Source organism: Paroedura picta, chromosome 10 (assembly GCF_049243985.1).
Source record: "Paroedura picta isolate Pp20150507F chromosome 10, Ppicta_v3.0, whole genome shotgun sequence".
Classification (NCBI taxonomy): domain Eukaryota; kingdom Metazoa; phylum Chordata; class Lepidosauria; order Squamata; family Gekkonidae; genus Paroedura; species Paroedura picta.
This window is the reverse complement of record NC_135378.1, coordinates 11,989,248-12,001,771: the sequence shown is the minus strand read 5'-3', so window position 1 is coordinate 12,001,771 and position 12,524 is coordinate 11,989,248. Positions and strand designations below refer to the sequence as shown.

Here is a 12,524-nt window from a genome sequence, read left to right as displayed (position 1 = left end):
GGCCATGCAGAACTGGGTAGGTTCTGACAGGGCCTGGAAGCTCATTCCACCAGGCAGGAGCCAGAAGCGAGAAGGCCAGCCGCACCTCTTGTGGGCCAGGGACCACTAGCGTGCTGGAACTGACTGAGCGTAACACTCTTTGGGGAACATATTTAGAGAAGTGATTCCTCAGGTATGCCGGGTCCAGACCACAAATTAAAGGTCAAAGCCAGCATCTTGAACCTAATTTGTTATTCTACTGAGAGCCAATGCAGCTGCCTGAGCACAAGGTGTGTGTGAGCCCTCCAAAGTGAGGACTCTGGTAGAAAGTATAAAGGAAGGCCCATGAAGAGCGAGTTACAGAAGTCCAGTCTAGAGGTGTCTGTTGCATGAATGACTGGGGCTGAGTGAACTAGAGAGGAAGGCATCAGGTGTCACCCCTGGATTCCTGGTAGTCTGTGCAACAGTAAGTTGCACGCCATCCAGGCTAGGTAGACATACTTTGTCCACTGGTCCCTTCCTACCCAGCCACAGGACCTCTGAGCCAGCCAAAATTAAGCGCTTGGATTTCAGCTGGGAAGATTTCAGAACATGGTTAACTCATTTTCCCATTAAGCTGAAGCAAATAGACCTGCCTGCTGAATTCTGGAGGGGGAAATCAACTGATTATATGAGGCGTCTGAGCAAGAGAGTAACAGCAGAATCTCCACCAAAGTTTTTGAGGGTCACTTCCAGAAAACGCGTACAGAGGCCAAATTTGAAATAAAATGAAAGGATTAGTTAGCAAGAATGTCCAGGTATCTGATGCCCCAGTAATTAAGGGAGATGGCTGAAGTAGGGAGGACTTAATTAAGGGAAAGAATGACCACAGGTGTGAGAAAAGTATCAAAGAAAAGGGCAAGCTCCCAGGTGCCACGATCCCATAAATAAGCCTTATTAATAAGGTGAGGGAAAGGGCAGTGGGAAAAGCCCCTCAAGGTAACAATAATGTTGTTCTGCATACCCCAGGGTCCCCGTGGAGGAACCTTTCTCAACTTTTTTAATGGGTGAGAAACCCTTGAAACGTTCTTCAGAAGTGGTGTAATCATGCAGAATATGGTTGGACAGCATAGCCGTGTACATGCCCCCCCCCCAGGGCCCCTCCAGGCTCATCGGCCATTCTGGGAACGAGGGGGGGGGAGGTTATGACCATATATGGTCATATCAGCTAATAAATGTCTAACAAATTAAATATATATATTTTAAAAATTAACACCCAGCCATTCCGGAAGCCCTTCCAGGGCCACCAAGAAACCCCAGAGCAGGGGTAGTCAAACTGCGGCCCTCCAGATGTCCATGGACTACAATTCCCAGGAGCCCCCTGCCAGCATTCGCTGGCAGGGGCTTCTGGGAATCGTAGTCCATGGACATCTGGAGGGCCGCAGCTTGACTACCCCTGCTCCAGAGATTCATAAAACCCTGGTTGAGAAAGCCTGCTGTGGAGGGATGTATCATGCATCTAGATCAGGGGTAGTCAAACTGCGGCCCTCCAGATGTCCATGGACTACAATTCCCATGAGCCCCTGCCAGCGAATGCTGGCCAGGGATCATGGGAATTGTAGTCCATGGACATCTGGAGGGCCGCAGTTTGACTACCCCTGATCTAGAGCATGAGCAAACTGACGTGACTTAATACATTTCTTGCCAAGCAATGCTTTGCTAATGAGAAGGAGGCCATGTTGCCCCAAATGTGGTTTGTGAGCAACCTCCCCCTTCGCCCATGGAGGAGGGATCCGGGCCCTAAACAATAGAACAATGTTTGAGTCCAGTGGCGCCATTAAGACGAACAAAGTTTAATTCTGAGTAGAAACTTTCAGGTGTGTTCACACTGCTTGAGCTGCCGTACCGTACCCAGAATTCAATCTTCTTGGACTTAAAGGTGCCCCTGAAACTTTATTCAGTGGCTTCAGTCCTACATAGCTGCCCAACAGAATCTCTAGAAGGATATGATGCTGTCCCATGTTTTTTTTAACGCCACATTCATGTCATTTGTATCCCACTATCTCCCGATGGGACTGAAAACAGTCTTCATTAAAAAAAACAAACACAACAATAACTTTAAAGCAGCAATAAAATACAGATTTCTAAATTCTGCCAGAAACCACCTGCAGTAGCAGTTATACAGGGGCAGCCGCCTTTGACCACCTTATAAAAAGCACTCACAGTGAAGCCCTTTGTCCCTTTGACCATGGGGACACCACTAGAAGGGTTCTAGAGCAGATGGCCACAGCTCTCACTTGCAGGCTGGAACGTTCAGCCTGCCTTCTTCAACCTAATGAGAGTGGCACACGGGAGATGCACCAGGTGGTATGTCTACTCTTTGTGGTGTCTGGAATGTGGTGGCTTGTGTTTGTTGTTCCTGTTCATTTGTGTCGATCACTTCTTTTCTAACTGTTCATCTCTCTTTCTCTTTTTTTCTCCCCCCCCCCTCCCACTCACCTCCTTGCTGTCTTCTGTTTGGCACATGGCTGCAGCATGTTGTCAGGGCAGGACTAGTGAAGTATCCTGAAGATGATAACCAACAGGCCAACATGCCCAGCTGTCAGAGTAAAATCTGTTCAGTGCAGTAGGTCAGGTGGTACAGTAAAACGAGTTGGGGTTACTATTTGATAGAGGTGAAATAGTAACTGTGGTATCGTATGTCATTTTGATTTGTACTTTTGCAAAGGATAGAGCATAATGCAATCAAATAATGCCACCCAGATCCAGAAGGGAAACCAGACCAAAGTCTCACCAAATTCACTGAGGCTTCAGTTATCCAAAACTTCCAATTGATTTCATGAGCTAGTTTAGATGAATTTAAGGTGAGGTGGAAGACCTGTGTTTAGAGACATAAATACAGGATGGCTGGGCTGAAACGTGGAGACCTTCACATTTACTCCTCAGGGATTCTCCCCACTCCGTCCCTCTTTGTGGTTGACTGGGAGGTGTTTCTCATTTTCCCCCAAATTTCAGGGATGACTTCTTGGATGGCAATGGGTGAACATCCTGCAAGGGAGATTCTGCTCCACTGTATGTGTGAAGCTTTTTGTATGGCAGACATTATTTATCTCGTGTATTTATGTTGGCTACAGTCCACCTGACTCTGGTACCCGAGGCGGATTACACAGAGTGAGTCACAGGATTAGGGCAGTAGGAGTCTCAGACCAAGTAGAAACCAAAAAGAGAGAAAGAAGTGGAGCAAAGCACAAGTATTAACATGACACATTAAGCGATGCAAAAGTTACATGGTAGGATCCTACTTACAGGAAGCTGTGCATAGTAATACAGACCACAATCCCTAAGGGTTAGTTGATGTGGCCTTTAGGTGGTGTTAGAAGCCAGGATGGGCAAGGGTCCAGGGTACCTTCACCAATCCCAGAATCTGGTCAGCACATCACGGAAACTGAGTCAAAATTCTCCATAAATAGACCAGGCAGAGTATTAGGCCTTTCCTAAATGGGTCAGAATGGCCCATAAATAGACCAGGCAGTGTTTTAAGCCTTTCTTAAATGGGTCAAAACGGCCCATAAATAGACCAGGTCGGAGGGTTGTGTGCTTTGGCCGCCAAAGCGGCCGTTCCAGCCCAAAGCAGCCAGCGCCACAGGGGGGAGGGTGCCAGTGCACCAGTTGGTGCACACATGCAGGCGCACTCTGCATGCATGCGCCAACTGGCACACCGGCGCTGCCCCCCCATGCCGCGGCGCTGGCTGTTTCAGGCTGGAATGGCCACTTTGGCGGCCAAAGCGCACAACCCTACAGGCAGAGTATTAGGCCTTTTTTAAATGGGTCAGAATGGCCCATAAATAGACCAGGCAGTATAATAGGCCTTTCTGCTGGTGTACCTTTGTTGCATCTAACATCTGTATCAGAATTGTTCTTGGTATTTTATCAGCATAATATTACAGCTAATTGTTTGTTCCTGGGACAACAAAGGCTCAGATTTACGTGTCAGCAGGTGCTAAGCCACCTTGAACAACTGGGATGGTTGTGAACAAGTCGATGCTCTAGTAGCAGAGAGGTAACATTTCTTGGCTGCATTCACTGTTGCTTCATAGGTCTTCCAAGGGCCTCTGTGGCCAAGGCAGAGTGGCCAAACTGTGGCTCTCCAGATGTCCATGGACTACAATTGCCTGCCAGGATGCTCATGGTAATTGTAGTTCATGGACAAATAAAGGGCCACAGTTTGGACAGCCCTGGCATAAGGTATCTGTGCAGTTTCTCTGCCAATGTTATTCTAGACCTCTCCCGGCCCTTCTCAGCTCACCCACTTCTGTGGTAAACCAGGGAGGTGGTTTTCACCTTGAGGGCAGGCATGGTCAACAAGTATCAAAAGCTTCAAGGAGCTTCATGTTCCATTATTAGAAGCTCTGACGTCAGCACCTGCTTGTGCTGTTTGGAATACTTTCCAGTGCTGCATCATTTTCTACCATCAGATTCAACAAAACTCTTTCATGAGCAGTATTACCAGTTATTAAAAAGTACATGAAGCCGAAGCAAAATTCGGGAGGACTTTAAGAAAATTTTCTTCCCCCTGCAGAATCACACCTCTCTGCTTTTACTGGTGTGTGAAAGATTCTACCGCAGATTGTTTGCCTGGGTGTGAGGGGGAAATTGGTCAAGTGTTCCCTTATTCTGACGAGTGGTGTCCTTCCACCCCCAGCAGCATTTTTGGGTTTGGGTCTATTGACCTGAAAAAGAATTGGTATTTCTGAAAAATCTCAGAAATCCCAACTGTTTTGGAGTCCAGTAGATCCGAGAAGAAAAAATGCCCATTTAAGAAAGCCACTTTGACCCTAAGGCTGGTTTGGCTTCCCTTGCAGCGCATCTTAAAGAGAGCTGCAGGAGAAGCTGGGCAGGATCTGTGTGGGGTGGAGAGGTGTCTCTCTGCCACATGCCACAGACCTGGCTGGGAGCTCTCTGCCCCCGCTTCCCTAGCTGATCTTGCTATAGCAGAAGATCCCTGAAGCAAAACAAACAAACAAAAAAACTCAGCTTTCATTTAGCTGTAGTGGTAGCCCGTCAGATGCTCTGTAGTTGGCTTAAATTATACCTGGAAAATGCTGATTTTTTTTCTGGCTGGATTTATGCCAGATTCCCACCTTTAATTCTGACGTCACCAGGCCAGTGATAGCTCTCCCTGTCTAGCTGTGCATATTTGACTAAGTGGGACAGAGCATCGGTGGGGCTCCTCATTTGAAGACATGTGGGAATGTTTTCCTGAGTCCATAATTTGCTTCAGCTGCACTAGGCAGGCAGAACTGGCATTTAGCACAAGTGAACCTGGGAGAGCTGTGTGCCCCACAGTCCTGGGAGGCAGCGGCATGAATTTCACCTCAGCAGTGCAGTCATGGAGAGAGAGAGAGAGAAAGAGAGAGAAAGAGAGAGAGATGATTAAGGGTGGCATTTTTACCCCTCAGACCCCACTCTTTACCTCAGAAATAAAATTTCAGCACACTACCATAAAGAAACCAACAGAACAGTCCCCCCCCCCCTCATTTGGAATCAAGGAATTTATTTAGAATTAGTATCAGGACATACCATAATCTTTATGCATGATTTCCAGGAAAAGAGGACGGCCTCATGCGCTCCTGACTAGCTCTTTCTTTTGAATGCTCCATATTTCATAGTCAGGTCTCTATCTTCCCAGACGAGCCATTAACATATGAAATGTTTTACTAGCACTTTGGAACGGCGTTTCCTTTGGATTCTCTCACTATAACCTCTTCTCTCTCTCTCTCTCTCTCTTTTTATGACAGAGGGTGGTGAAGGCAGATATTGTAAACTACAGCCAGGAGCCCGTGTTGAGAAAAGTTAACTCTCCTAGAAGCTCGATGTGTACAATTCAGTGAATTTTTTCTCTCTCTTTTTTTGGTATTTATCTCCTTTAGCGGCTATGCTGCCTTTGCATAGGCGTGTTGTTTTAACTGTGAACATTTCTCTCGTGCAGTTAGAGATTCTGACCATTTGAGAGGCAACAAGCAGCAGGCAGTTTCCTTGGCTACCCAAGGTTTGGATGTTTGGGACCACAAACTTCGCAAAAATTAAGATGGAAATCTAGATATCTATATTCTTGTGAATTATATATTTCCATAAACCAGTGTAACTATGTATACAGATGTCCTTTTACAGATATTGTTAGAATATTTCAGAAAAAGTATAAATTATACATGAAAGGCAATGCTTGAAATAAACCAATGGAGTTAAAATATTGCTTGTTTTCATGCCTGATGTTTTCTGTTTCTTCTTCTTCTTGCTCTTTATGGAGTCCAGTGGCACCTTTAAGACCATCAAAGAGCAAGGAGAGTCTTGGAGGGGAAATGGCTGGAGAGGGCAAAGGGCAGAGCCCACTAGCTGGGAAACCACGCACTGAGGGAGGCCCCAGCTATGCCTTTATAAAGCCTACCTGGACACAGCCAAGGAAGGAGGAGGCTAGTGTTCCCCAAAATGCTCTTAAATGTGGGGGAATTGACTGCATGAGAGGGGAGATCTTTTCCTGTTTGTATACAGGATTCCAGTTCCTATGGGGAAACCCTGAAATAAGCAGGCCTCATTGGGTTCCAAACAGGATTTTGTGTTTTATTAAGAAACACACAGAGAAAACACACACACGCTAAGTTCTAAGCTCAACTTAATAGGGAAAAAGAAAATATCACTTTTCTTGGAGAATGGTGAGTCCAAGAAAGCAAAGAAATGGGGTCGATGACATTGGGTGTGGAAAGCGATGGTCAGTGTGGAGAGAGCAATGCGCACACAGCAGAGCCCACGTTCTGACAGATAAAGGGTTTGACATTCCCGGGCCTGCCCACAGACTGGCCTGCGAGGCAGTGCTGAGTGATGCAGGTGGCAGGTTATAAGTTACAGACCAGGGGTAGTCAAACTGCGGCCCTCCAGAGGTCCATGGACTACAATTCCCATGAGCCCCTGCCAGCGTTCCTTGGACATCTGGAGGGCCGCAGTTTGACTCCCCCTGTTATAGACTGACAGGTGAGTTGAAATGTGATGTGATCGGAGTGGGCTGACTGGAGTGCGACTCTCAGGTGAAGGACTCCTCCAAGATGGACAATCCCTAGGCTGGCTGGAGGCTAACGGGATTAGCGGCCTCCTTCGTCTACTCAGATGGTTTCACTGACAGGAAGTCAGGAGAGACACAATAAGGATCATTAAAGCAAGGGAGACGCTGCTACACTGAACAGAGGCAGCTTGGGGTGAGGAGACAGGACAGGAAGTGAACAAAAAATTAAAGCCTGGTTAGTTCTGCGGGAGCCATTTCCTTCCATGGACAGTCTGGTGGTTCTGGCTGGGAGGGGGTCTTATTGTGTTCCCATAACTGCCCATGTAACTCAGATCTGTTGGAACCGCCTAAAGGAAATGGAGTAGAAGGACATTTTTCTATCTTATTCTAGCAACTCTAGACAACATGGAAATCTGGGCTGGACTCTCGGTCCAAGAAATGAAGCAGCTGTCTGTCTCTGACCACCCCGCACAGGAGGTGCCTTCTGGAAGACTGCCTTCTCTTACCAGCACAGCACTGGGTCTTGTCCTTACCACCAGGCAAGATGCTGGGGAGGGGGGGGGGAACCAGAGGGATGGGATGGCCCTTCCTCTCCATCGCTGAGGCATTTCTCACAGGCGGGCTGGAGCTGGAAAGTGAGCTCCCACCCCCGGCAGCCTGTGACCTCTGGAATCTGACAAATTGGCTGGCGTTGACTGCAAACAAAAATAGGTTTTCCCCTAAACAAAGCTGATATTGGGTTTCAAGCACAAAACACAGAGATGTGTCTTGAATGCCATAATACAACGGCATGTTAAGAGTCGACACAAGGGTCAGTCTCATGTGCCTATATCCAGGGGTAGTCAACCTGTGGTCCTCCAGATGTTCATGGACTACAATTCCATGATTCAAATGCTGGCAGGGGCTCATGGGAATTGTAGTCCATGGACATCTGGAGGGCCACAGGTTGACTATATCTGTGGCTCAAAATAAATCTCAGGGCCCAAGGGCTCCTTCCTCTGATCCTTCAGGACCCCTACCACTCTAGTTGGTGTAAAACCCCCAAGACCCAGCTTGCAACCTTGGGCTTTTCCCCAAATGATCTGCTCAGACTGAGTGAAGATCAGGCAAAGCGAGTCCTCAGGCCAGTAACAGAAGGCACAGAAGACTGAGCAGATGCTCCAGGCTTTCTCCCATTGCTCTCCACGAGGCACATATTAAAACCAGCTGGCTCCTTCTCATCGGTTGACATCAGCCAATATAGGGGAGCGCTAACATGAGCCAGATGTTCGGCCAATCCCACAGCACTTCTGGAGGGCCTAGAGCAGGGGTAGTCAAACTGCGGCCCTCCAGATGTCCATGGACTACAATTCCCAGGAGCCCCCTGCCAGCGAACGCTGGCAGGGGGCTCCTGGGAATTGTAGTCCATGGACGTCTGGAGGGCCACAGTTTGACTACCCCTGGCCTAGAGAAAGGAATACCAGTCCCAGAACGACTGTGCCCCTGTCCATCAATGGAGGGGGGATCGAAGGAACATTGCCCCCTTTCATTGCCCCCTGCGTCGCACAGCTTGTAACCAGCTTATCCACCCCCTCTTGGAAGGAAGGTCACACCAAGCAGGAGCAGATTGGACCAAAGAGCTGCTCATGGGTGACAGACAAGGCCTCCAGTCTCCACAAACAGCGAAATTTTGTATCTACATGACTGAAGCCTGCCAGAAGGAAACAAAGCACCTCTAACTTTGCTTTTTTTTTTTTTACAAGGGCCAATTTTATTTTCTACCTCACTCCACATGTTTTTAAAATCTTAATGTTTTACCATTTGTTATCTTTTTATATCCTGGTCTGTGACCGTAGAAATAAATAAACGAAATGAATATAAACAAGGGTGTCAAACACCAGGCACCACTGGAATAAGTCAGGTTTGTTTTCATCCCCTCCCCCTCAGCAAATACTTGGACCACGCACAGTACCTTGAACAACCTGCTTTCTAGTTAATGTAAGCATCCATGTTTAATTTACAAATCTTCTGCCCAAAGGTGAGAAAGCAAAAGCCCTGAAGTTTCCCAGAACAGATACCTGTTTTTTGAGTTTACTGTAGCACGGAGTTTCTGCCCTAAGTTGGGTCTGTCCCGTTTTATTTATTTATTTTTTATTAGATTTTTATACCACTGTTCCCAGCCAGCTGTTCGCAAGAAAAGCGTATCATAAAACATACAATCAATTTGTAAAAACCAGATACAATACACTGTACAACAATTATACAATAGTTCCCCACAATATACAACAATTTACAAATTACAAAATACAAGGCTGTAAAATTAGATTCCTCCCCCAACATCTCAGAGCCCTTGTAGCCGATATGGGTTACAATCACACAATTGGTGATGGAAAAACAGGATCATTTTCAAAAAGTGTCACTGGGTCAGCTGACCCCAAACCATTTCAGTTTCAGTAATCTGCCAGAATCCAAACAAGAATGCCACTTGAGCTGGGTTTTGGATGTTGTAAACCCCCCGCCACCGGGAGACTTACCCTTTGAAGTGGTTCTCAATCTTGGGGTCTCAACCCCAAGTGGGGCCTCCTGGTCTCTTCTGTGGGGTCATCAGGACAGGTTGGTGGTGGTGGCCAGCAGGGGTGGCAGCTGCTGGTGGCGGCCGGTGACGGCAGAGCCGTGGCACTGGTCGCCTCCAGATCACGGTGTGCTTGTGTGTGCACCTGCGTGCCTGCATGCGTGTGTGTGCCACCACAGCCACACCTGGGGTCTCGGCTTTACAGAGGTTGAGAACCGCTGCTTTAAAGCAGGGGTAGTCAAACTGCGGCCCTCCAGATGTCCATGGACTACAATTCCCAGGAGCCCCCTGCCAGCATTCGCTGGCAGGGGGCTCCTGGGAATTGTAGTCCATGGACATCTGGAGGGCCGCAGTTTGACTACCCCTGCTTTAAACAGTTATCACATTGAGTGCTTCATATTGTTGCCAGCATGGGATCTTGATATTATACAGAGCACAAACTCATTAAGCAGTCTTCATTAACAGGCCTGACCTGGATGGCCTGGGCTAACCCAATCTCATCGGATCATGGAAGCTAAGCAGGGTCAGCCCTGGCTAGTATTTGGAACACCAGGGTCATGATGTGAAGAGAGACATTGAACAACCACCTCTGAACATCAGTTGCCTTAGAAATCCTGTGGCAGGGATAGCCAAACCGTGGCTCTCCAGATGTCCATGAGCCCCTGCCAGGTGGCCAAACTGTGGCTCTCCAGCATTCTAGCAGGGGTTCATGGTCATTGTAGTCCATGGACATCTGGAGAGCCTCAGTTTGGCCTTCCCCTGTCCTATGTGGTCACTCCTAGTCAGCTGTGACGTGACTGCACTTTCCCACCACTTCGCCTAGGCCTGCCTACTGCTGAAGAGGAGCTTTGTGACTTGGCACTGTGGAAGGGTTTTTTTTAAGGAAATGGGATGAGTCGTGGCTTTTGGGACTTACTGTTTGGTGACCCTGTAATAAAGCAGCGAAGGAGAGATGAGTCAGGCCAACTGGAGTAGGCCAAATGCATGGGGACCAGAATCCCCAACCCCAGATTAAAACACACCGTGCATCCATGTGTACTGTCTGGATCAAGGCCCTGACACAAAACGCAAGTTGCGTCATCTTGGTGATATTTGGGGCGTTATTTGATCTCTAGGAAAAAATGAAGTGCGGTTCCTGGATCTGTTCTTGTATTTGTCAAAAATGGATGAGGTGGTGCTTTAAGCCACGTAATGGAAACATTATCTTCTCAGTCCATTTGCTTTGAAAAATCTCTCCGTAGTCTTGAGAGAAAGAGCAAAGTAACCAGCATGGGCAGAAAAGGATTGTCTCGACCACTGATATGAGATTTGGTTCTCCATGATAACCATGCAGCAGAGGCCTTGTTTGCAATGGTAAAAAGGTTTGCGTAGCCCTTAATATACTGGAGAAGCTCTCAGTGAAGAGCGAGGTCCTGACAGAAGGGAGGAAGTGAAAGCCTCCTGTGCTGGTTTGGTCATTTCTAGATTCACAAGTGTAAATTATTTCAGACCCATTTGTACGTACAAGGATTCCAATGTGTATATGTTGCAGAACTGCATTTTATACTTGCTAGAATATTAATGTACAAAGTCCCTCTTTAAGGTTACTCTGTGATAGAAGATATGTTTTGCCTCCTGAAGGTCTCTGGTTCCATCCTTGTTGTCTGCTTAAGTTGCAGGGCTGGGAAAGATCACCGCCCAAAATAGGGGTAGTCAAACTGCGGCCCTTCAGATGTCCATGGACTACAATTCCCATGAGCCCCTGCCAGCAAGCTCATGAAAATTGTAGTCCATGGACATCTGAAAGGCTGCAGTTTGACTACCCCTGGCCCAGGAGGTGTGGTGGGTCAGGCTGCACCTGTTAAAGCGGTGGGAGACCCAGATTTGAATGCCTGCTCTGCTATGGAAGCCTGCTGGTGATGAGTTCCATTCCTGTGCAGAGGTGCCCACCCTGAAGCAGACCCCCTAAGAGCCTTGATGCATCCTGTTTCAGACCGTTTCTGTGTGTGGTGAGGGTAAAAGGGCACTATCAAGGCTGACCCTCACTTGGCAGAGCTTAACCTTGGTTTGGTCTCAGTAACTCCCCGAGTAAGGCACATCACAAAGCAAATGAAGGCCTTCCCCAAGAAATTCAAGGTAAGATACTAAAAACAAGGCATGTAGTTGGGGGCAGGGACAAAACTGTCCAGCTGTCTTGTTTGCTTGAGTCCTGATGCAACACAGTTGGTTCTTAAAGCAGCACAGAGCACCATGCACGTCTCTTCTTGGCAGCAAGAAAGGGTAGGGAGGAACGGTAAGAGGGAATAATAGAAAAAGCCTGCCTGGAGCTTCTGGACCTCCTCAGCCAATTCCTGTCCATGGACTGGTCCAGGGTGTGAGTGAGTTCCCCCCCTCGCAACAGATCCACAGCTGAGTTGTGCGAGCCTAAGGTCTTGAGGAGTAACCACTGGTGTGGGAGGATGGCTGCCATGTGCAGAGAATCAGAGAACAGTGAACTTAGCTGGAAAGGGTTAGAGAATTCCTTAACAGGCACTGGGTTCAGATCCCCCTACTGTGATGCTGCATCATAAAAGCAGTGCCCATAATCAGACTCACTCTCTGCCTGCACTCAGCAGCAATGCCTGGGTGGGGTTTTTGAGTATTGGTGCCCCAGAAGACTCCATTTTGGGTCAGATGGGCACCCTCAAGTGCAGGGATGGCCAAACTGGCTCTCCGGATGTGTACAGACTACATTTACCATGAGCCCCTGCTAGAATGCTGGCAGGGGCTCATGGTAAGTGTAATCCATGGACATCTGGAGAGCTACAGTTTGCCCACCTCTGCTCTAGAGGATGCACTTCTGACCCCAAATTCCTAGTCAGTGTGAAGAAAATGAGAAGAAATGAAGCTCTTTGGCAGACTGGCGCTTTAGGAGTTAATCACATTGAGAGGCCATCTCTGCCTCCTTCCCCCAGCAGGGAATTTTTAGGGGCAAAGAAATCA

General features: G+C 47.8%; 1 protein-coding gene across 6 annotated transcripts in view; it reads left to right on the top strand.

The window, feature by feature from the left end:
• Positions 1-6,208, top strand: part of RAB28 (RAB28, member RAS oncogene family) — an 86,106-nt gene extending 79,898 nt beyond the window's left edge. For 2 of the 6 annotated variants that reach the window (XM_077300617.1, XM_077300611.1), the window contains 2 exons: positions 2,493-2,588; positions 5,757-6,208. In XM_077300617.1, the coding sequence (XP_077156732.1) occupies positions 2,493-2,588 (96 nt within the window). In that variant the 3' untranslated portion in view covers positions 5,757-6,208. Of the gene's footprint in view, positions 1-2,492; positions 2,594-5,756 lie in introns of all 6 variants that reach the window. The other 4 variants (XM_077300615.1, XM_077300613.1, XM_077300614.1 and 1 more) reach the window with 4 other exon arrangements.
• The last annotated feature ends 6,316 nt before the right edge of the window (positions 6,209-12,524 follow it).